The following is a 22,481-nucleotide window of genomic DNA, read 5'->3' as shown; positions in this document are numbered from 1 at the left end:
AATGTAATGTCTTATGAAATCATTTTATTAGATTACTTTTGCTATTATTAAATACATTTGTTGCGACTTTTTCGTGATGATATTAAGGTCGTCTCAGACCGCTTGCTACTGGTTACCCACCTTTACAAGATGTGCAATACAATTTTTATGGTGACCAGTGACCAGCCTCAATGTCCTGAATAATATATATCTGTGTATACTTTTGGCAAGAGCATCTCTTACACCAAAGGAATTCAGAACAGTTGTGGACTAACAGTCCACCTGCAACTTATACATTCTGGGATAAAGGTTTAGAACTAATATAAGAGTACTAAAACAAGACAGCTACCGAATTGTGCATTGTAATGTACAATGCTTGAATATCTCATTGGTCTCACTTGTATTGATGATTGTCGAAGCTTGTGTGCCCTCTAGCCTGACGAAATCCTTACAGCACGGAAATCAGGTTGCATCTCCACCAAAATTCCATCCTTTATTGAAAACCTCATCCCTTATAAGTAAAGAAACACGACTAAGGTAAAGGAAATCGGCAGCATCACTTCGGCGTGCTGGCCAGTTTTCCAAAGAACTACTCAAGCAATACGAGCCAGCAAATGACGACACGACGGTATTTACTCGCAGAATGCAGTCAAAGAGAAGCTGAAAAGCTAAGGGTATATAGCTTAAGAATTAGGAAAGGTCAAATATCAACGAGAGCCGCATTGCGTCTGGATGACTGGCCGTTCACTGGAACCACCAAGAACCATAGAGAACGCCGACACCAAGGTCTGAGAAGAATGAGAAGAGGCCTGGAGAAAAGTCAAGTCCGCCGTACGGGCAACCAGGGCACTATAGGACAACGAATATGGAATCAATACCACCGAGTCATGAAAAGAACTGATATGGATATATAAATATAATACGAACCTCGTCTACAATTTGTGCTTCTGTCTGTTTTCCGTTGATCCAGATCCCGATCTTCTTCCAGCAGTTTTCGCCGTTACCGAATTGCTAAAATGGAACATGAGATTTCCGATGTTTAAGACGAGCAATCGTCAGCATGGCTTACAGCGCTGTTCAGAGCGACGATCTGTTGACATTTGATACCCGGACTCAGAGTCGTTCAGTTTGCATTACGATGATCGTCTACTCACGTAGTCTCCGTCATTGTTCCATCCCCCGCAAGCACCTCTAAAGAAATGAGAAGGTTAAGAACGAGAAATGATGACTTTCAAATAAAGAGTTCCACTCACTCGCCGGTTTTGTAATACGTGAAACGGAAGTTGCTATCCCGTTTCCAATCTTTTCCATCCTTATCTCTTGGAACAACTTCTTCTGCAGTCGTCGTCACGTTTGAGGCCTCCTTAGACAACGCTGGAACGGGAGCATCCAGGTGGTTCCGCACTTTGATCATTTTGCTGTGTGCAGCAGCTGCGGAACGCGCATCATGTACCACATTGGCGGCGACCCCAGTGAAAACAGATGTAATGCCAGCGATGGCGAAGAGAGCGGTTGCGATGCGGACCATCGTTTGTATTTCTTTCAAACTTCTCGGGCGGTGTGAAGTACTACCGTCGAAAAAAAGAGGGGTAGAAAAAAGGTGGAGCTTGCGGCTGGCTGGGTATTTATGTAAGGACAGTGACGATGCCGACGGGCGTAAAACGGTCAGAGGTCGCGTAGCAAATGAGGAGAAGGTAGTGGCACGAAGCGACGATTGACTTGGTATGAGTGAGAGACTCGGAGAAAGAGACAGATGAGGCGGGGAGTGTGAAAGTGACGTGAAAATATGAGTGGCTGACACCTCACCCACCTTACGCGGTATTTAGCTAGAGCTCAGCTAGCGAGTTAAAGAAGCTGAAGCGAGCACCCTCTTTCCATGTTTTGATGTTTTGATAATACTGATGTTCGGTCTAGAATGCTTCCGAACCACCCTTGGCTTTCGGAACTCCACTTTACGCGTTTCGTCTAGACGCGGAAAATGATAAGCGATGCTATAAATAGTTCACCCACGAACAAATGACGTACGTGCTCATTCCCTTCACCATTGTGGGTTCCCACTCGAAGAGAATTTGCCCGTCTGAAAGCCAAGAATTTGAAGAAATGAGATGACAACCGAGAAAATAGAAACAAAGTATTAAGACGGAAAGAGATGCTCCCATGTACTTCATTAACGTCTACTCTTTGACAATGCATAATGTATTCTACAATGTTCCTAGTCTCCAAGGAGTGTGTGGATCCTGCTATATGAGACGTGCCTTGCAAATGACAGAAGAATTATTCAATTTATAGATGCAGTGCAAGGATTCACAAGGTCGTACCTGGATAATATTCTGACAATTCTCGTTCCTTACTTCCGGCCGTGTCCGTACACTTCCACGCACCGCCTCTCAAAAGCCTGAACCATCATCGAGGAAACCTGTTTGAAGAATGCTGAAGACGCAGCGGCGTATATAGGATTGGAAAACGCGAATCCAAGGTCAATTGATAGTAGTGTGGGTCCATTAGCTGGAGAATCTGAAGATGGTGACCCGGCGGACGAGTGCGAACTAACGCCTGCGTGTGTGAGATGCGGAGAAGACGAATCCGCGGGCTGGAATCTCCATGTTGTCACAAGTCTTTTGAATAACGGTGTTCCAGACGATGCGACAGCCTAACAGCAGCAAAATTCACGTTATCCCTACTGGCCGCCTCTACCCGACGAAGTCGGTTACGCACCTCAACGGACAGGTAAGGCCGACAAGTTACTTCGCTCACATAGCTCTCCTTGAACGCTAAGAACCCGACTGTCAAGCGTGCTTCCTTCTTTTCTACCTTCCCTTCGTTCTGTGATGCGTGAGGATTGACTAGTCTTGAAGTAAGGACTTTTGATTCCGTGCAATAAGGCACGAAGTGACGATAGTTGTCTACATCCGCGACAAGCTCATATAGTTGTTTCTGTGAGTATCTAAAGATACTCATGTTAAAAATAATAATGCGTAAGAAAGGCCATTACTCACGGGAGGATCTTTCGCTCGTGGTACGTCTGTTCATGTCCGTTACCATTACCGTTGCCTTGTTCGTTTGAAAATGGAGAGAATGAAGACAAGCTGGGGACACCGAAGAAAGTCCTTTGTCCAAGAAACCCAATGGAATGCTTCCTGTGGCGGTTTATCGAGACATTAGAGAGAATTAGCCGCAGAGGTGGCGGACTGCAATTGAGTTTCATTGATTTTGGTTCGTAACAGCACACGTGAGAGGACTTGAAATGAATAGAAAGATATTACGTAATGAAATGGCCCGCGACTTACCTTAACTCAGATTTAAAATAGAATAGATAACTAAAAACATTAAACAAGAGTGCGCGTAAGGAGAGAAGTAACAAACCGAAGGCTCGATCGTCCATGTATGTGTACGATTTGAAACTCTAAAGTACGGCTATGGAATATAACTCTTGAGGATCAGTGCTATTTACACGCACTTCACAACGCCTATTGCTCACATATATTACTAGAGACTGCAGAACAGAAAATGTCCTAATATTATCCAAAATGAACTTATTTTTTTGTCCAACTATATTTACGCGTTTCAGCGAATTTATATTTATGAATACCAGTCGAATTCTCAGCTAGAGGCACGTGACCATCATGACAAGTTTCGTATCTCACTTTCTCTCTTTTCATCGATGATTCGATTTCCCATCAACCACCACACTGACTGTGGACAAAGTGAGTGCGATTCATGAGGATATCTTTAGGATCTCTCCTCGCATGCTCTTTCCGCCCGCGGAATGACGACACGAGCCAGACTCGCCGACCCAATTCATTATTTCACACTTAGATCCACCTGACAAAACACTGCCTTCCTGAGAAAGAGAATGCCATGCAATTGGTCTGCAGTAACCGCGAACTTCTACCATATGGCTTCCGACAATAATATATCGTGTGCACGCGCAACATAACTTCCGTCCGTATGAATCACGGCTGTGATTCTCATGGAAGTGGCTTATCAGTGCTATTTCGATAACGGCCTTTGGGAGGATTTGATATATATAGTCCAACGATCTATTCTCTCTACTCCTCTGGCGCCAGGATCATCCGGTTTCCACTTATCTGGAAGACTATCTATACAGGTATAGGTACTTCTTATGCAAAGAAGCAGAACACGCATATGCTGCCTCCTGCTGAGCCCCGTTCCCTGCGTTTCTTCCTCACGACATGTTCATGGCTTCTACGCTTCTGGACTACTATATTAGCTCGATGAACTCGTTCTCGACCCCCGGGTGACGTTCGTTCTCCCTCTCCCTCTGTCTGTGCTCTTCGGTTAATCCTCGGCTCTATTTCTCCGCACTATGCAGCTGAAGCTCGCATCGCTTGCATTGCTCCCGTTGGTATCATTGATAGCGGCTTCTCCGACGCCAGCACCTCCCGTACAGAGGATCCCATTGACAAGGCGGTCGTTTACGAAAGATGGAGTCGCAGATGTTAATGCGCTCAACACGCACCTGAATAACGTTAGAGCGTGCGTCTCATCTCCATTTACTTCATAAAATCTCCATTCATGTCGTTGTAGTAAGATTGCGAGGGGTTTCGCCAGTTTCCAAAGCAACACTGGCTCGGCGCACCCGAATGACGATGGCGGCCTTGCGAAGAGGCTACAGAAGCGCAAGACAGGCAAAGACCCGCTGACAGACGACTTTGATGGTGAACTTTGGCAAGGTTCGATTTCTGTTGGTACACCTGCCAACACGTTCACAGGTATGAAATCCTTGTTTCTTACAACAAACTCTATACTAAATAGAGCTGTCTAAACATTTTAGTGGACTTCGACACGGGTTCCAGTGACCTATTTCTGCCAGGAACCGCTTGCACAGACCAGAATTGCGCGGGACATAAGAAATTCAACACTGCAGCAAGCAGCACGGCTATTGACCAGCATCAGACGTTCCAAATCGAATTCGCCGATGAATCGACTGTCTCGGGAGAAGTCTTCCATGATACTGTCTCCATCGCTGGCCTAACAGCGACCAACCAGGCCGTTGTGGCCGCCTCACAATACTCCTCAGGCTTCGCTCTTGACGTTTCTCCGCCTGATGGGTTAATGGGCATGGCCTTCCAAGCGATCTCGAATTCGAACAGTCCGCCAGTGTTCCAGACGTTCGTTGCAGAGGGTCAAACTACGTCGCCCGTGTTCGGATTCACCTTACTTGACACTGGAGGAGAGCTATTCCTTGGTGGAACGGACACGAGCGCGTTCACCGGGAGTCTGACTTTCACACCTCTTATTACTCAGCCTGCATTCTGGGAGATTTCTGCACAGAGGGTGAGCGTCGGTAACCGGGCCGTCGTCACCCGCGCGCAGGATGCTATCGCTGACACTGGTACGTACTGCATTCGATTTTATTTTTATAAACAGAGATTCTGAAAGACTAATTTTGCGCACCATGTGTAGGTACAACTTTGTTCATCGTTGACACGAATAGTGCACGTGCAATCTATGCTGCCATTCCTGGATCTGCAGACGCAAGCCGTACATTCGGTGAAGGATTCTTCACTGTCCCGTGCAACGCTATCCCAGACAATGTCAGTGTTACCCTCGGTAATACAGCCTTCACGCTTTCTCCAGACACCTTCAACTTTGGTCAAGTCTCAGCCGGGTCTAATGAATGTGTCGGTGGTATTGTCGCTGATGATATCGGTGAGTATAGACCTGGTTTTACGTTTGTTGCGTTAGGCTGTAATTAATTTGAATATTCAAATAGGAATGTGGGTCTTGGGTGATGTCTTTTTGCGCAACGTCTACACAGGTGGGTAAAGTTTCAATCTCAATTTGGGAAGTCAAAACTTATCGCTGGAAAATATAGAATTCGATACTGCGAACTTACGTGTTGGGTTCGCTCCTGTTCGCACATAGTACTTCCTCCGTATTGTCCCCTCATTCTCACTCCGACACGCACTCCGTTCTGACATACACTCACGCTCATGTCATGAATCTAACCTACTGCTTGTATCACGAAAATAAATGGGAATTCATTTGGGTTTAGGAGCAAAGATTGCCTTCTAGTTAGTTTCGTCATGTTCTTCATAGTGCAGACATACGGGCTGTACTAACTTGCAGGTAATATTTTACATCGGTGACAAATTTATATAGTTGTTTCTGTGAGTATGTGACGGTGCATATATTTAAAAAAGATGACACACAGAACGCTTGTCACTTGTAGAGAAATAGCCTCAGAAGTAGCAGACAGCAATTGAGTTTCAATGACATTGGGTTCTGTAATATCGTGAACTTGTCAATCAAGAAAGTAAGATATCTCTATTGCAACTCAGCTCTCACTTCATATTAAAATGAGAGTCTGTATAAGAGAAGGTACAGTAATGACTGACAATTGAATTATTAAGGTAGGACTCAAAGCTTCTCCTAAATATGTGCCCATGTACAGAACAACAATGCTAAGTATCACAACGATCTTCCATCATTTCACTCTGCATATTGTCTAAACATAGTATCTATAGACTCTTTTACTAGATAAAAGGCTCTAAAGGAGAGACCTTGTTGATTCAATTGCAGATGTTGAGTAAGTGACAGCCTGAGAGGAAGAACAGCAAGTAGAGATGTAGTTAGAGAATGTACAAGGTAGAGCTTTAAACAGAATAAATAATGAGGTCCTGCATAGCTGAGAGCAATCAATTAGGATTTGTCACTTATCTCGTATATATCTTCTGATAAGCCGAGTAATTGACAAGCGTGTTGTGCATCTCATGGCTGGAGAGACTCGGGATGCAAAATCAGAATCACGTGACTTTTATCCAGGATCGGCAAGTGCTTTTCTTTTTTCCTTTTCACCGATTTCCCATCAACCACTAACTGCACTGACTATAAAGCAAGCATGATACATGAAGAAGATCTCCTTTCACGTGTTCTTTCTGCTCGCGGAATGGCAACATGACCGAGACATTCCAATCTAAATCATGCCAGGTGTCCACCTGACAAAACTCTGCCCTGCGAAAAAGAGAAGGCGAAAGCCAGTCGATCAGTTTGCAGTAGCCGCAAACTTCTACTGTATGGCGTTTGGCAACAATATATCATTTGCACTCGACGTACGTCTTCGGTCCGTATGAATCGAAGCAACGATTCTCCTCATGAAAGCCGCCTATCATTACTATTTCAATAACAGGCTTTTGGGAGGATCTGCCTATGGTCTGTCAGTCTATTCTCTGTTCTCGGCGACTAGAATCATATCACCTGTACATCATATGTCTGGAAAACTGTATGACACCTCCCACTGAGCCCCTCGTTGTGTTTCTTTCGCACGTTACGCTCATGTCTTCTGCACTCCTAAGGGACTATATTAGCCTGTCAATGAACTTGTTTTTGAACTCCGGGCGACTTTCGTTCTCGCTCTCCCATCTGTCTGTGCTCTTCAGTTAATCCTCGGCTCTATTTCCCCGCACTATGCGGCTGAAGTTTGCATCGCTTGCTTTGTTCCCGTTGCTATCATTAATAGCAGCTTCTCCGGCCTCTACACCTCCTGTGCAGAGGATCCCGTTGACGAGGCGCTCGTTCACAAAGGCCGGCGTTGCAGATGTAAATGCACTCAACTCGCATCTAGATAACGTCAGAACGTACGTCTCACGTTCGTCTGCTTCATAAATTTTTTATTCATATGTATGCAGTAAGATCGCGAGGGGGTTTGCCAATTTCAAAAGCAACACGGGCTCGGCACACCCGAATGACAATGGCAGCCTTGCGAACAGGCTGCTGAAGCGCAAGACGGGTAAGGACCTTCTGATGGACGACCTTGACGACAAGCTTTGGCAAGGTCCTATTTCTGTTGGTACACCTCCCAACACGTTCACAGGTATGAAAATGCCGTTTCTTACAATAAACCCTGTTTTAATCATAACCGGTCAACATTTTTAGTCGACTTCGACACGGGTTCAAGTGATCTATTCCTCCCAGGTCCGGCGTGCACAGACCAGAATTGCGCGGGCCATAAGATATACAACACCGGAGCAAGCAGCACAGCTGCCGACCAGGACCAGACGGTCCAACTCGAGTTCGGCGATGGATCGACTGTCTCGGGAGAAGTCTTCCATGATACCGTCTCCATCGCTGGCTTAACAGCGACCAATCAGGCTGTTGTGGCGGCATCACAGTACTCCTCGGGCTTTGCACTTGACGTATCACCGCCCGATGGGCTGATGGGCATGGCTTTCCAAGCGATCTCGAATTCGGACAGCCCGCCAGTATTCCAGACGTTCGTTGCAGAGGGTCAGACTGACTCGCCCGTGTTCGGATTTACGTTGCTTGACAGTGGGGGAGAGTTATTCCTCGGTGGAACGGACACGAGCGCGTTCACGGGCAGTTTGACTTTCACACCTCTTATTACTCAGCCTGCATTCTGGGAGATTTCTGCACAGAGTGTGAGTGTCGGTAACCAGGCCGTCGTCACTAGTGCACAGGATGCTATTGCTGACACCGGTACGTGCATCGTTCGGTCCTACGTTGCGGTCCAAGCTTTGGAATGACCAATTTTGTGTCCTGTAGGTACAACTCTGTTCATCGTTGATACGGATAGTGCGCAGGCGATCTATGCTGCCATTCCTGGATCTGCAGACGCAAGCCAAACGGTCGGCCAAGGCTTCTTCACTGTTCCATGTAATGCGATCCCGGACAACGTCAATGTTATACTTGGCGGAACAGCGTTCACGCTTTCTCCGGATACTTTCAACCTTGGTCAAGTCTCAGATGGGTCTAATGATTGTGTTGGAGGTATTATCGCCGATGATATTGGTGAGTGCAGACGCAATTGCAAGCTTATTATGCTAGGAGTTTAGCTAACTTGAAAATGTTCAAATAGGCATGTGGATCTTGGGTGATGTCTTCTTGCGCAATGTCTACACAGGTGGGTAGAGTGACTATCTCATTTTTGGCTAGGCCAAAACTCATCATCGGAAACATAGAATTCGATACTAAGAACTTGCGTGTTGGGTTCGCTCCTGTTCGCACATAGTAATTCCTCCGTGTTGAACCCTCATCCCCGCTCCGGCCCTCACTTCTGTACTCACCTACACTCACACTCATGTCATGAATCCAAACGTACTTCTTGTATCACGAAAATAAATGGGGTTTATTTCAGCTTAAGGAGCAAAGAATGTCTTAGTTCTGTCGTATTCTTTGAGGTGCAGACATACGGACTGTACTAAATTGCAGGTGATATTTTACACCTGCGACGAGTTTGTAGAGTTGTTTCTGCAAGTATCTGACAATGTACATGTCTTGAAGTGAATGACGTACAAGAACGATTGTCATTTGTAGGAGGATCTTCTGTTCAGAGCATGTCTGTTCATGCCCGCCATCATTACCACTATGATTGTTACAGAAATTTCTCCCGACTGTATCAAGTTCTACATTCACCTGTATGTCCATTGTTGAGTAAGTAACAGAGGAAGAACAGCAAGCAGAGAGGTAAGAGAATGTAAAAGGTAGAGTTTTAGTCAGCGTATATAGTAAGATCCATATCTAGCTAAGAGTCAAGCAATCGACTTTCATCACGAAATTTATTTTGTTTGCTGGTAAGCCGAGTAGTTTACAAGGCACACATCACCAAATCGAACACGAAAATGTATTGGAATTTCCTGCTAAGACATATATTTTTTACATATTGTGGACCCTTACATTTGCTTATAAAGTCTACATGTAAATATATTGCCTTGTCAGACTCTGCATGTTTTGGTGATGCCATGTTGGGCAACTGTAGGATGAGAGAGTCAAAGTTTTCGTTACTAGTAATTGCACGTGACCTTTATACAGTCCCATTTAACATTTTTCTTTCCTTTTCATCGATTTCCCATCAACCACCACTGACTACTAAGCGAATGCGATCCATGAGGACATACTCGAGATCTCTCCTCGCGTGTTCTTTCCGCACGCGGAATAACGGCATGAGCGAGCTCTTCCAATGCAAATCATGCTAGTGTCCACCTGACGAACACTGCCTTCATGAGAAAGCGAAAGCCAGTCATTTGGTTCGCAGTAACCGCGAACTTCTACCGTATGATGTTTGGCAACAACACATCATGTGCATGCGACATATGTCTTATGTCCGTATGAATCGAAGCAATAATCCTCGTGGAAGTGGCTTTTTATCACTATTCCGATAGTGGTCTTCGGAAGGATTTTCTATCTATGGTCTATCAGTCTATTCTTTGTACGCAACGACTCAGGCCAATATCATCCGGTTGTCATATGTCTGGAAAACTGTCTATACAGAAATATGTGCTTCTCATGCGAAGAAGCAGAACATGCATATGATACCTGCCCCCTGAGCTCCGTTCCCCGCGTTTCTTCCTCACGATACTCTATAGGCGACTATATTAACCTGTCGACGAACTCGTTTTCGGACTCTGGACGACTTTCGTTCTCCCTTCCCCTCTGTCTGTGCTAGTCGATTAATCTTCGGCTCTATCACCCAACATCATGCAGCTGAAGCTCGCATCGCTTGCTTTATTCCCGTTGATAGCGCTGATAGCGTCTTCTCCCACGCCGACGCCTCCTGTACAGAGGATCCCATTGACAAGGCGCTCGTTCGCGAAAGATGGAATTGCAGATGTCAGTGCGCTCAATACGCACCTAGATAACGTCAGAGCGTGGGTCTCACGTTCGTTTGCTTCATAAAGTCTTTGTTCATATCAGCGCAGTAAGATCGCGAGGGGTTTCGCTAATTTCAAAAGCAACACGGGCTCGGCACACCCGAATGACAATGGCAGCCTTGCGAACAGGCTGGAGAAGCGCAAGACAGGCAAAGACACGCTGACCGACGACCTTGATGGCAGTCTTTGGCAAGGTCCTATTTCCGTTGGTACACCTGCCGACTCGTTCACGGGTATGAAATCGTCGTTTCTTACGACAGACTCTGTTCTAATCAGAACCGGTTAAACATTTTAGTGGACTTCGACACGGGTTCAAGTGACTTGTTCCTCCCGGGGCCCGCGTGCACAGACCAGAATTGTGCTGGGCATAAGGTATACAACACTGGAGCGAGCAGCACAGCTGTTGACCAGGACCAGACGTTCCAAATCGAGTTCGCTGATGGATCGACTGTCTCGGGAGAAGTCTTCCATGATACTGTCTCCATCGCTGGCCTTACAGCGACTAACCAAGCCGTTGTGGCAGCGTCACAATATTCCTCGGGCTTCGCTCTTGACGTATCGCCGCCCGATGGGCTGATGGGCATGGCCTTCCAAGCGATCTCGAATTCGAACAGTCCGCCTGTGTTCCAAACATTCGTTGCAGATGGACAGACTGACTCGCCTGTGTTTGGATTTACGTTGCTGGACAGCGGAGGAGAGTTATTCTTGGGTGGAACGGACACGGGCGCGTTCACGGGCAGTCTAACTTTCACACCTCTTATTACTCAGCCTGCATTCTGGGAGATTTCTGCACAGAGTGTGAGTGTTGGTAACCAGGCCGTCGTCACCAGTGCACAAGATGCTATTGCTGACACTGGTACGTACATCGTTCGGTACTACGTTGCGGTCCAAGCTTCGGAATGACCAATTGTGTCCTGTAGGTACAACTCTGTTCATCGTTGATACGGATAGTGCGCAGGCGATCTATGCTGCCATTCCTGGATCCGCAGACGCAAGCCAAACAGTCGGCCAAGGATTCTTCACTGTTCCATGTAATGCGATCCCGGACAATGTCAGTGTTATACTTGGCGGAACAGCGTTCACGCTTTCTCCGGATACTTTCAACCTTGGTCAAGTCTCAGCTGGGTCTAATGATTGTGTTGGAGGTATTATTGCCGATGATGTCGGTGAGTGCAGACTCGATTTCAAGCTTATTATGCTAGGGGACAGCTAACTTGAATGTTCCAATAGGCATGTGGATCTTAGGTGATGTCTTCTTGCGCAATGTCTACACAGGTGGGTGAAGTTTCTAGCACGTTATGGCTAAATCAAGATTCATCATTGAAAACATAGAATTCGACACTGGGAACTTGCGTGTTGGATTCGCACCTGTTAACGCATAGTATTTCCTCCGTGTTGAACCCTTTCCCACTCCGACTCGCAGTCGTGTTCTCACATACACTCACGCTCATGTCATGAATCCAATTGTACGGCTTGTATTACAAAAATAAATGGAAAGTTGTTTTTAGCTAAAGAAGTCAAGTATGTCTTAGTCCTCCCGTATTCTTCATGGTGCGATAATGTAGGCTGCAAGTACTGACTTCCCAAGTTATGTTTGGACTCGGATAATTGGTATGATCTGCATCACCTCTTTTGACATGGCTTTGTGTTAATCAAACTTTAAAGTACTCTTGGCTCTTGACTGCTAGAGGTTCCTTAATGCACATTATGGTCTATATTGTGCACGCATTGCTTCTCTTATTCAAGGTGCATGAGAAGTTTTGACAAATTAGACGGACTGACGCTGGTGAGCTGGCACTCTTCTGCTGCTGCGGAATCTCTAACTTCTTCCAGCTGTGCATGTACTCACGACTGTTCGGACGGAGTATTAACCGCTATCCGTTGGCCGCACTCTGCACTTGCACTTAGTTCAGCTAATGATAACCTCGTAATGTTCTAGTGTTACTCGGAAACTCTGGCTTTATACTGGAATGATTGCTGCAGAATAAATCACTGCTGATTTTCTGTATGGAATCTCTAACATGGATCGAGATACTAGGGGACGGCGTGCGTAGACCTTCCGGTCCCCTCGCATTCGGAATTTATGAATATGTATAATAACTTGTCAATGAGCTTGATATTGGGACTGAGCGACTGTCATTAGTCTGCTTGTGCTTGCCGACGTGTCTTTCGGCCAACCGCCAGCTTTTACCCTGCACTATGCTACTGAGGCTCGGGGCTGTTACTGCGTTCTCCTTGTTGCACCTGGTATCGACCCTACCGACGTCATTGAATTCCTTACGGAGCATTCCATTGACGGGACGCTCGTTTACTAAGGATGGCGTTGCCGATATTGATGCTCTCAAGGCACACCTAAACTATGTCAAAGCGTGCGTAATCCGAATTCTTTTCTTTCATTCTTCATTCATGTAAGTTAAAAACATGGAACAGTAAGATTGAGCGGGGCCTTATCAACTATGAAAAGAACACTGGATTGCCGCATCCACACGCACATGGCAGTTTCTCGAACAAGCTGAAGAAACGCGATGTAGGTGTAGCGCCGTTGACGAATGATTTCGACGGCTTGCTTTGGCAAGCTCCTATTTCTGTTGGCACTCCTACAAATGAGTTCACAGGTACGAACCTATCTATCGTCCTCCACCCGTAAAAGCGTACAAATTAATCAATAAATTTCCACCTTAGTGCAAATTGACACCGGCTCCAGTGATTTCTTCGTCCCAGGAACAGCATGCACAGACCAGAACTGTGCAGGACATAAATTATATAACACATCAGCAAGCAGCACGGCAATAGACCAAAATAATACATTCAGTATCACCTTCGTCGACAATTCGACGATCTCTGGAGAAATCTTCACCGACACCGTCTCCCTCGCTGGTTTGACAGCGACTAACCAAGCCGTCGTCGCAGCATCAAAATACTCTGACGGTTTCTCACTAACCAACTATCCGCCTGATGGGCTTATGGGAATGGCTTTCCAGGCGCTCTCCAACTCGAATAGCTCGCCTGTGTTTATGACTTTAGTCGCGCAGGGACAGACAACGGAACCGGTCTTTGGATTTACCCTTCTTGATGATGGTGGGGAACTCATCATTGGCGGAAGAAACACAAGCGCATTTACGGGTAATTTGACGTACACGAAGCTTGTTACGGAGCCTGTGTTTTGGGAGATATCAGCGGAGAGTGTTAGTGTGGGCAATACGACTGCTATCTCTAGCGCTCATAATGTAATTGTTGATACTGGTACGTACCGTGACTACCTGAAGATATGGCTTTGCTGATTACACATGCCCTTTAATTAATAACTCTCCCGGTGTGTAGGTACAACTATGTTCGTCGTCGACGCTGACAGCGTACAATCAATCTACGCTGCCATCCCCGGTTCAAAAGATGCGAGTAGCACCGTAGGCTCAGGGTTCTTCACAGTCCCATGTGACTCAATCCCAGACAACATCAGTGTTATATTTGGCGGAACAGCCTATACGCTCTCAGCCAATTCCTTCAATAGAGGTCGTGTCTCTTCAGACTCGAGCGATTGTATCGGTGGTATCATGACTCTAAATTCTTGTAAGTGCATTCCTCCGAGCATTTTTGTGTGATATGGGGTTCTGGTGATCTGATGCCATGTGTGATTATTTAGCTGACTTTTGGATCCTGGGTGATGTTTTCCTGCGTAATGTCTATACAGGTGCGTTACTTGGTCTTAGCCACCGTTTCACTTTACTTGCGGCTCATGACTAGAATACTATTATTAGAATTAGACTCCGGCAACTTGCGGGTTGGGTTTGCACCTGTTCGTACTTAGTTAGACGCAAACGCTTGTGCCCACATTCGTAGAGCGTAGAACAAATGGATTATATGATGCTTGAACAGATGATGAATGTAAACTATGTCAGTAATGCGGTCTCACCGCCGTCTATCATAACGATCTCTACTCCTTGAACGACGTCGACGGTGGTCACGTTCCCGATCATCATACCTGTCCCTCTCCCGTACACGTTCTCTCGGAGGTGACCTCCGTTTCCGCTCGTCTCTCCTCGGAGGACTCCTGCTCCTACTCCTATGTCTCTGCTTGCCATCCATCTCACCAACGTCAAACACCATTCCATACCTGTCACCTCCGCCATTCCGGTCTTCGGACGCGCGATACCGACGTGTGGCTTCGAGGTCTTCTCGTCCTGCGAAACCGTCCCTGTTGCGGTTTCTTCCCCCACGAGGACCGACCTTGACGTCGTTTGACCAGTGGGTGTTGAGTTTCGCGACGGATTGTGAGCTGTGGGAATGAGTTTTTGTTAGAATCGTTATAGGATATGTATATAAGGCACGTACAAGTCAACCCAGATACGTCGATCATCTATAAGGACATTTTGCATTTTGAAATATGCCTGAATACACATACGTCATCAGATACAGAGTTCAGCTGCAAAGAAAAAGAGTAATACAAACCTGCTCAGCATCTTCCCGTTTATCAAACTCAATAAACGCATATTGCAACGAATCACCCGTAAGTTTATCCCTAATAACCTGACAGCTCATAATCGTCCCAAACCGGGAGAAAATAAGCTCGAGATCTTCGTCTCTTGTCACCGGGTTCAATTTACACACAAACAACACATTCTCGGGTGGTCGAACGTTCGCGAAGGGAAGATCCCCTACCATCTCGAGTGTGAGTGCGGAGGCTGCTGCTGCTCGTTTTCGACGTTCTTTTTCTTCTTCCTCTTCTGGGAGGGTGGTGAGTGGGTCTTCATCCTCGGCGATGCGGGTTGAGTTGTCTGGAGGTTTTGTGGGTGGGGAGTCTGGTATGACTAGTCCTTCTGGGTCATCAAATGGGTCGTCTATGACATAAAGCCTTAGAAAAAGAGTTAATAGTGAAATATCCCAGAGAACTCACCAAGAATCTCAACATGCCGAATCCTCACATCCTTCAACGGCCTTCCATCCTGATCCGTAAACACATCATTAAGCTTATCAAGTGTCTCAAGTCCTTCCACAACATGTCCAAAAACCGCATGTTTGCCATCCAAATAGTCGATCCTATCCGTAAGCGTGATGAAGAACTGGCTACCGCAGCCACCTTGTTGGCCCTCAAGTGCAGGTGCGACAGCCATGGAGACGGTGCCCTTGTGCGTGTGCTTGAAGTGTGGAATAAGTTCGGGGACGAAGTAGCGTTGCACGCCTGGTTTGTTTTGCTGGGAGGCAATGAGTGACCAGACGGATTCACCGCCTGTTCCCGTTGCAGTCGGGTCACCAGCTTGGGCTAGGAAGTCTTTGGATACTGCGATTTTCAATTTTATTTTAGTCAGCTCACAATACGAAGTGTTAGAAAAAATGTGATAGAGACATACCATTGAAGAACGCGTTCAGGTTATAGTAATAAACTTTACAAAGCTTGAGGAAGTTCTGGCATGTCTTTGGACATGCGTCTACTTCCAAGTCGATGACGATGTCTCCTAATGATGTCTCTAGTAGGACTGACATTTGCTTGAAGTTGAGGAAGTCGACTTTCGATAATCTATGACAAGCCTTCTCCCTAGCCTAGTGCTATGGATAGAAAGACAGGCCGTAAAGTCTGTACCACAGATGAGTACTTAGTGAAGTAGAGTTTACTCTTCACGTGCATGATCTACATAACAAAGTCACGTGCATATCAAGAAATAAAAATAATTGAATATTTATTTATTATAAATACCCAAAGGAAACATAGCGTCTAAGTACGAACAGGTGCAAACCCAACTTGCAAGTTCCCAACATCAAATTCTACGTTTCCGTTATAACTCGCAATCGAATAAAATCTTGGCTAAAGGTTACGTACCTGTATAGACGTTACGCAGAAACACGTCTCCAAGGATCCAGAAATCAGCTAAATATTGTCACACATTGTAAGATCACTCCGAACTCCCGTATGCATAAAGAAGATCGAGAACAGCGACACTTACTACCATCTGAAGAAATAATACCACCAACACAGTCACTTGATCCTTCCGAGACTTGACCAAAGTTGAGGGTCTCGGATGAGAGCGTATAGTCCGTCCCACCGAGCGTAACACTGATGTTATCTGGGATCGTATCGCATGGGACTGTGAAGAACCCTGAGCCGACAGTATCGGTTGCGTCTTGCGATCCTGGTATCGCGGCGTAGATTGCTTGCAGGCTGTCTGAGTCGACGATGAACAGGGTCGTGCCTACGTAGTGGGAGATTCACGAAACGAAACAGAACGTATTTTCGGCAGTTAATATCGAGTAATAGAGAAAAGGTGGGTGCAGACGTTACCAGTATCAACGATAGCATTCTGAGCACTCGAGACAACAGTCGTATCGCCCACACTGACCTTCTCCGCTGAAATCTCCCAAAATGCCGGTTCCGTAACGAGCGGAGCGTACGTCAATTTTCCCGTAAATGCACTTGTGTTCCTTCCACCTATGATGAGTTCCCCACCATTATCAAGAAGTGTAAACCCAAATATTGGTTCAGTTGTTTGTCCTTGAGTGACTAACGTCTGGAACACAGGAGAGCTATTTGAGTTGGAGAGTGATTGGAAAGCCATGCCCATAAGCCCATCGGGTTCGAAGTTGCTTAGCGAAAACCCATCCGAATATTGTGATGCTGCGACGACGGCTTGGTTAGTCGCAGTCAGGTTCGCGATGGAGACGACATCGTTGAAGACTTCTCCGGAAACTGTTGATTGGTCGCCGAAGAGGATAGAGAATGTCTCGTTTCTGTCCACCGCTGTGCTACTTGCCGATGTATTATAAATGTTGTGTCCCTCGCAGTTCTGCGTACATGCTGTTCCTGGAACGAAGAGATCACTCGAGCCCGTATCGAATTGCACTAAATTAGAAGTTCGACGTTGTATGGTATTAAGGTCCAATAATGGATAGTCTCATACCTGTGAACGTGTTGGCAGGAGTACCAACAGAAATTGGTCCTTGCCAAAGCGTGTCACCATCATTCGTCAATGGTACTGTACCTTCATCGCGTTTCTTCCATCCGTTCGAGTAGCAACGATCTGCATGTGGATGTTTTCTACCCATATTTCTCTCGAAGTTGACGAGTCCTCTCTCTATCTTGCTGTTCCAGATTTATTTTACTTGGATAAAGAACGGGGAAGGCGTTTCGGATTTACTCACGCTGTAACATGGTTTAGATGAGCTTTGAGAGCATCAATATCTGCGACGCCATTCCTCGTAAACGAGTACCGCGTCAACGGGATCCTTTGCAAGGGCGGAGTAGAGGTAGGAGAAGCCGATATCAGGTGCAGCAATGAGAACAGAGCAACGACCAAGAGCTTCAGTAGCATAGTGCAGAACACAAGAGCCGAAAGTTGATTGATAGTCAAGATGAGCACAAGCGGAATGATGCAAGTCACTTTGTAACAAGGTCAAGTCTGTCGACAGACTATATGCTCACTCTTGAATTCCGAATGCGCAGGAACCGGAAGGGCAGCATATGTTTTCCTCCTGGTATCTCGATCCGGACCAGATTTTCTTGTGAGAATATATATGAAAATATTATTCCAGAATAATTTGGTTTTATTGGTGCTGATAGACAGCTGAATATTCTCGTAGATTATTCGACGACAGGGCCATAGAAGACATTGACTGGCAGTGTGTATTAATCAAATGTGGTCGATTACAACAATCTGTAGAAAACACGGTCAGTGTTAACCAGACTTTAGCTCGTTGAAGTGATTCGAACATGTAGCACGGTAAACGTGTTGTACACATACAACACAAAAGTCGTGGTATACGCACGTTCTGCTCCCAGGTTGCCGTCAGACAACGCCTAGGATGCCTGCCCCTGCCCTTACGCCACGGCCACGCCATGCTGCAAGACTGATGCCGATACAGCTGAGTACAAAGCCAGCAAATCTACAGAGAAGTTTAATAAATAGTCAGAATTACACTACAAGAGCTCATTAGTAGTAGGCCCATGAATTCTTCACTACGCACCTGAAGAATGCTATACGGGAGATGGAGCGTTCTTCCATGGCTGTCCGTGAGGATGCAAAGATGCTTCTGAGAACTGCTGGGGTGACTGGAATGCGGCCGTTGGATGACGAAGGAGGGGAGAGCGGGACGCTCGCATAAGACCGTTTCTCAGTATCGGACGAGACAGACGACGGCATTTTCTTTTAATTTTTTTTTCAGAAGCTCAACAACATGTAAGCTTGCCGGCCAGTAGCACAGAGTAGTAGCTGGTGTGCGAATCAGAAGGGAAGAAAGTTTAACGTAAAATGGAGGACGAGAAATGGCGAGGACAATTACAGTTGCTAGTGCTGCCACACGCAGAGAGCACGCCACTCGGCAAGCCATGCCTGCCAAATATGGGCGAGCTGCTGCAGCATGCCGTCGGACCACTGCTGGTTGTCTTCAACACTCTCGACAACGACAGCCATGTACGAACACTCGCCAAACAACTCAACCACATCCCTCTCGGACGGCGAAGACGACGAGATCATCACGGACATGCACTCCGCGTCCTATCCTTACTATGAAAGCGATGTCACAGTCGTACCCGCAACCTGGTCGTTAACAAACCAACGAGTATCACGTCCGAAGACACCGCCCCACTCGCCAGCTACGCATTTACCGCCCGAGATCCTCATACACATCCTGCGCCAGGTACATTCATCGCGCGACCTCTACAGTGCGTTGTTGGTGTCCCGGGCATGGTGTGAATGCGCGGTCGAGTTACTCTGGCACCGACCCAGCTTCTCAGATCTCCAGCATTTCGTCCAGATGCTCCAGGTCATCAGCTCTCAGGAGAAGACGTTCGACTATGCACGCTTCGTCCGCAGACTCAACTTCATCTATCTCTGCAGGGACCTCACCGACTCGCTCTTCATCCGTCTCGCCAAGTGCACAAAGCTTGAAAGGCTGACGCTCGTAAACTGCGTGGAACTCACTGATGACGCACTCATGCGGGTCTTGCCACTCTGCAACAATTTGGTGGCTCTGGACTTGACCAACATTACGTCGTGTACGGACAGGTCGATCATCGCACTCGCCCAGTCCGCCACGCGGCTGCAGGGCCTCAATTTGGGTGGATGCAAGAACATTACAGATGAGGGCGTGCTTGCGATTGCAAGAAATTGCCCTCTACTCCGACGTATCAAGCTCAGCAATGTCAGGAACATTACCAACCAAGCAGTTTTGTCGCTTTCCACGAAATGCCCACTGCTACTCGAGATAGATCTACATGGATGTCCCAAAGTCACCGATGAGGCAATTCGCTCCCTCTGGACCAATCTCACCCACCTTCGAGACTTCCGACTGGCCCATTGTCAAGACCTGACTGATTTGGCCTTTCCCGCGAAGCCCCAAACAAATCCCCCTGAGACGCAACTGTCCGTCCAACCTTTCCCCAACTCGGCGCCAATTCCGAGTGAAGCCCTTCCACCGCTCCGTCTCACTCGTTTGTGCGAACACTTACGTATGCTGGACTTGACTGCTTGTGCTTTGATCACCGACGAAGCCGTCGCAGGTATCATATCATGTGCACCGAAAATTAGAAACTTGTATTTTGCCAAATGTTCGCTGTTAACGGATGTCGCCGTTGAGAGTATTTGTAAACTCGGAAAACATTTGCATTATCTGCATCTCGGCCATGCGTCATCGATCACGGATCGGTCTGTACGGACTTTGGCTCGTTCTTGCACCCGCTTGCGCTACATTGACCTTGCATGTGAGATATTTCCGTTACCTTCATGCAAAAATGCTTAGTTAAACTTTCTTAAGGCTGCCCACTGCTCACGGATTTGTCTGTTTTCGAGCTTTCTGGTCTTCCAAAATTGCGTCGTATCGGGCTGGTTCGCGTGACGAACCTCACGGACCAAGCCATCTTCTCACTTGCCGACCGTCATTCAACTCTGGAAAGAATCCATCTTTCGTATTGCGAGCATATCACTGTTTTGGCGATTCACTTCTTGCTGCAACGATTGCCGAAACTCACTCATCTCAGCTTAACCGGTATTCCCGCTTTCAGGAGAGCGGAGCTACAACAATTCTGCCGCTCACCACCGAGAGTACGTGCGGTTATTTTAAGGAACTTACATTTTACTGACGCTTGATTTTAAAGGAATTCAACACGAATCAGAGGGCTGCTTTCTGCGTGTATTCAGGGAAAGGGGTAGACAACTTGCGATTATATTTGGCCGAATTGATGGCACATGTGCAATCAGAGGCGGTAGGGGAAAACGATTCCGACTACGATGCAGAAGCGGAAGACGAGTTCCCGAGCTCGAGCGACCAGGAAACAGTTGGAGTCAATACCGTGGAAACGCCCAGGATGCCGTATGCACGTGACCAGGATTGGCGACCAGTATCAGCTGGTGTTGCCGTTGCTATTGCTACCGAAGAAGTCTTTGATATTAGTGACTTCGGGCGTACGAGTCTTGTTCCATCTACCGTAACGACTGTCCGAGGCAGACCAGGACGCACGATTGTCGACCGAACTGAAAATTCAGACTCTGCGGCTTTGATAGTTGAAGAAACAAATCCGAGCTCTGTCGCTACCACACCAAGTCCGACAGTCCAGCAACCATCGGACAGTACTCCTTCAGGACCAAGCAATACACGGTCACGCGTCTTTGGAGAAGATCTTGTTGTAGAGGCGCCGACGCCGTCACCACGAATCACACCTTATGCATCTCGACAGAATGCTTGTTCAGTTCCTACCTTCAGCCGAGCGAACTCAAATGCGAGTGACGGTGCATCCAATCGATCTGCGCGCAGTTCCGTTACGAACAAAACGTCTAATTCGAATGGTGCTGGTTTCTTCCGGAACTATATATCGGGCGGACATTCGTCTTCTGATGCTGCACTTACTTCGCGAGTGGGATCATATACTCCCGACCTTATTTACGCAGAGATAGGGCATGGAAGAGGAAATAGCGATGTTAGCGGGCCAGGTCCGAGTACGATGCAAAACCATCAGCAAGCGGGATGGAACTCGGAAAGTTCAAGGTCCTCCGCGAACGGTGATTTTTTTGCCCTTCGGATAAAGAACGAACTGGATCGACTGAATGAGTCGGATGACTTTTATCGTCGGGAGGACAGCCTACCGAGGTATCGACCTTCGGTACTTGCTGATACGTCTAACACTCCGCACCGCGGGGGTTCGTCGCGCGATTCCGCATCGTTAGTTCGACCAATACCAAATCATAATCATCGAGAGCACCACGATCCGTCATCTCCCATCCCTTACCTATCGTCCTCACCAACAACAAGAGAACTTCAAGAATCCGTACATTCTGCTTTATCGGGTTCGAATGCACCGTCGTCATCGGCTTCATCAACGGCGGCAGCGGGGATGATTCAAGAAGATGCAGCGGTGCATACGGATAGTCGAGGGAGGAGTACGAGCGTGCGGAGGAGTTTGAAAAATACGTTAAGCGCTGCAGAGCATTATGCTAGTGCTTTGTTCTTCCGGAATGCTGGGCCTACGAATGCACGAGAGAGGGAAAGGGAACGGCATATGAATGGAAATGTGAACGTGAATGGAGGAACAGGGTTTATTGCGACGAATGGATCTGTTATGAATGGGCGAAATCTCGTTCATGATAGGCAACACTGATCATTGGGATGCTGCTGCTTTGCTCGGGACTGAAGTGACTGCTGGCTAGTATAGAGGTTGTTCGGTTTTTGTGCGAGGTGGACTTGAGGGAAAATAAGACTTACGATGATGAGTAATGGATAGTCGAGCTGTACGCGTTTGCTGGGGGCGATGATGGCCTCTCTTTGCATATGCTGTCCTGTATTTATGTATATAATTCCGTCAGCGGGCTATTAAAAGGGATTTTTTATTCGATAGGTAAAAATATGGCATTATGGATTTAAAGTGTCTTCGTTGGCACATTACTTGTAACAAGT

General features: G+C 46.9%; 9 protein-coding genes across 9 annotated transcripts; 4 read left to right on the top strand and 5 right to left on the bottom strand.

Moving 5' to 3' along the window:
- Positions 1–723: 723 nt before the first annotated feature.
- Positions 724–1,507, bottom strand: FOMMEDRAFT_158797 (uncharacterized protein; the record flags this gene model as incomplete). The annotated part of the gene is made up of 5 exons (XM_007268860.1): positions 724–828; positions 907–990; positions 1,049–1,069; positions 1,134–1,170; positions 1,233–1,507. The coding sequence occupies 5 exons, from the start codon at positions 1,505–1,507 to the stop codon at positions 724–726; spliced, it is 522 nt and encodes a 173-aa protein (XP_007268922.1).
- An 819-nt stretch (positions 1,508–2,326) lies between these two features.
- Positions 2,327–3,184, bottom strand: FOMMEDRAFT_90501 (uncharacterized protein; the record flags this gene model as incomplete). The annotated part of the gene is made up of 3 exons (XM_007268859.1): positions 2,327–2,629; positions 2,695–2,923; positions 2,976–3,184. The coding sequence occupies 3 exons, from the start codon at positions 3,182–3,184 to the stop codon at positions 2,327–2,329; spliced, it is 741 nt and encodes a 246-aa protein (XP_007268921.1).
- A 464-nt stretch (positions 3,185–3,648) lies between these two features.
- FOMMEDRAFT_111617 (acid protease) lies at positions 3,649–6,002 on the top strand. Its single transcript, XM_007268858.1, has 6 exons — positions 3,649–4,476; positions 4,528–4,712; positions 4,775–5,335; positions 5,407–5,652; positions 5,717–5,761; positions 5,819–6,002. Exons 1-6 carry the CDS (start codon positions 4,307–4,309, stop codon positions 5,866–5,868), a joined length of 1,257 nt encoding a protein of 418 aa, XP_007268920.1. The 5' UTR covers positions 3,649–4,306; the 3' UTR covers positions 5,869–6,002.
- Positions 6,003–7,614: 1,612 nt separating this feature from the next.
- On the top strand, positions 7,615–8,971 carry FOMMEDRAFT_88967 (acid protease; the record flags this gene model as incomplete). Its single annotated transcript, XM_007268857.1, has 5 exons — positions 7,615–7,816; positions 7,879–8,439; positions 8,506–8,751; positions 8,819–8,863; positions 8,922–8,971. Coding segments are annotated over 5 exons (1,104 nt in total), but the record flags the coding sequence as incomplete, so codon positions are not given.
- Positions 8,972–9,987: 1,016 nt separating this feature from the next.
- Positions 9,988–12,056, top strand: FOMMEDRAFT_21992 (acid protease). Its single transcript, XM_007268856.1, has 6 exons — positions 9,988–10,607; positions 10,659–10,843; positions 10,906–11,466; positions 11,531–11,776; positions 11,841–11,885; positions 11,943–12,056. Exons 1-6 carry the CDS (start codon positions 10,438–10,440, stop codon positions 11,990–11,992), a joined length of 1,257 nt encoding a protein of 418 aa, XP_007268918.1. The 5' UTR covers positions 9,988–10,437; the 3' UTR covers positions 11,993–12,056.
- A 2,460-nt stretch (positions 12,057–14,516) lies between these two features.
- On the bottom strand, positions 14,517–16,088 carry FOMMEDRAFT_89413 (cyclophilin-like protein; the record flags this gene model as incomplete). The annotated part of the gene is made up of 5 exons (XM_007268855.1): positions 14,517–14,883; positions 14,940–14,995; positions 15,057–15,445; positions 15,502–15,885; positions 15,956–16,088. 5 exons carry the CDS (start codon positions 16,086–16,088, stop codon positions 14,517–14,519), a joined length of 1,329 nt encoding a protein of 442 aa, XP_007268917.1.
- Positions 16,089–16,317: 229 nt separating this feature from the next.
- On the bottom strand, positions 16,318–17,908 carry FOMMEDRAFT_89581 (acid protease; the record flags this gene model as incomplete). The annotated part of the gene is made up of 6 exons (XM_007268854.1): positions 16,318–16,367; positions 16,423–16,470; positions 16,541–16,792; positions 16,882–17,439; positions 17,498–17,679; positions 17,739–17,908. The coding sequence occupies 6 exons, from the start codon at positions 17,906–17,908 to the stop codon at positions 16,318–16,320; spliced, it is 1,260 nt and encodes a 419-aa protein (XP_007268916.1).
- A 474-nt stretch (positions 17,909–18,382) lies between these two features.
- FOMMEDRAFT_90311 (uncharacterized protein) lies at positions 18,383–18,736 on the bottom strand (the record flags this gene model as incomplete). The annotated part of the gene is made up of 2 exons (XM_007268853.1): positions 18,383–18,479; positions 18,561–18,736. The coding sequence occupies 2 exons, from the start codon at positions 18,734–18,736 to the stop codon at positions 18,383–18,385; spliced, it is 273 nt and encodes a 90-aa protein (XP_007268915.1).
- A 286-nt stretch (positions 18,737–19,022) lies between these two features.
- Positions 19,023–22,402, top strand: FOMMEDRAFT_142202 (RNI-like protein). Its single transcript, XM_007268852.1, has 3 exons — positions 19,023–20,295; positions 20,349–20,635; positions 20,689–22,402. The coding sequence occupies exons 1-3, from the start codon at positions 19,077–19,079 to the stop codon at positions 22,183–22,185; spliced, it is 3,003 nt and encodes a 1,000-aa protein (XP_007268914.1). The 5' UTR covers positions 19,023–19,076; the 3' UTR covers positions 22,186–22,402.
- The last annotated feature ends 79 nt before the right edge of the window (positions 22,403–22,481 follow it).

Source organism: Fomitiporia mediterranea (genome assembly GCF_000271605.1).
Source record: "Fomitiporia mediterranea MF3/22 unplaced genomic scaffold FOMMEscaffold_8, whole genome shotgun sequence".
Taxonomy (NCBI): domain Eukaryota; kingdom Fungi; phylum Basidiomycota; class Agaricomycetes; order Hymenochaetales; family Hymenochaetaceae; genus Fomitiporia; species Fomitiporia mediterranea.
Note: the sequence above shows the minus strand (reverse complement) of the source record. Positions and strands in the feature narration are given on the sequence as shown.

What these genes read in the sequence shown, in the direction of transcription:
- FOMMEDRAFT_111617 (XM_007268858.1), top strand. Translation starts at nt 4,307, where the DNA reads ATGCAGCTGAAGCTCGCATCGCTTGCATTGCTCCCGTTGGTATCATTG. An exon ending in ACCTGCCAACACGTTCACAG is followed by an intron (nt 4,713 to 4,774) that starts GTATGAAATCCT and finishes TAAACATTTTAG; the next exon opens with TGGACTTCGACACGGGTTCC. An exon ending in TTTGCGCAACGTCTACACAG is followed by an intron (nt 5,762 to 5,818) that starts GTGGGTAAAGTT and finishes TGGAAAATATAG; the next exon opens with AATTCGATACTGCGAACTTA.
- FOMMEDRAFT_21992 (XM_007268856.1), top strand. Translation starts at nt 10,438, where the DNA reads ATGCAGCTGAAGCTCGCATCGCTTGCTTTATTCCCGTTGATAGCGCTG. An exon ending in CACCTAGATAACGTCAGAGC is followed by an intron (nt 10,608 to 10,658) that starts GTGGGTCTCACG and finishes ATATCAGCGCAG; the next exon opens with TAAGATCGCGAGGGGTTTCG. An exon ending in AGATGCTATTGCTGACACTG is followed by an intron (nt 11,467 to 11,530) that starts GTACGTACATCG and finishes TGTGTCCTGTAG; the next exon opens with GTACAACTCTGTTCATCGTT.
- FOMMEDRAFT_142202 (XM_007268852.1), top strand. Translation starts at nt 19,077, where the DNA reads ATGCACTCCGCGTCCTATCCTTACTATGAAAGCGATGTCACAGTCGTA. An exon ending in GCGCTACATTGACCTTGCAT is followed by an intron (nt 20,296 to 20,348) that starts GTGAGATATTTC and finishes AACTTTCTTAAG; the next exon opens with GCTGCCCACTGCTCACGGAT. An exon ending in TCTGCCGCTCACCACCGAGA is followed by an intron (nt 20,636 to 20,688) that starts GTACGTGCGGTT and finishes TTGATTTTAAAG; the next exon opens with GAATTCAACACGAATCAGAG.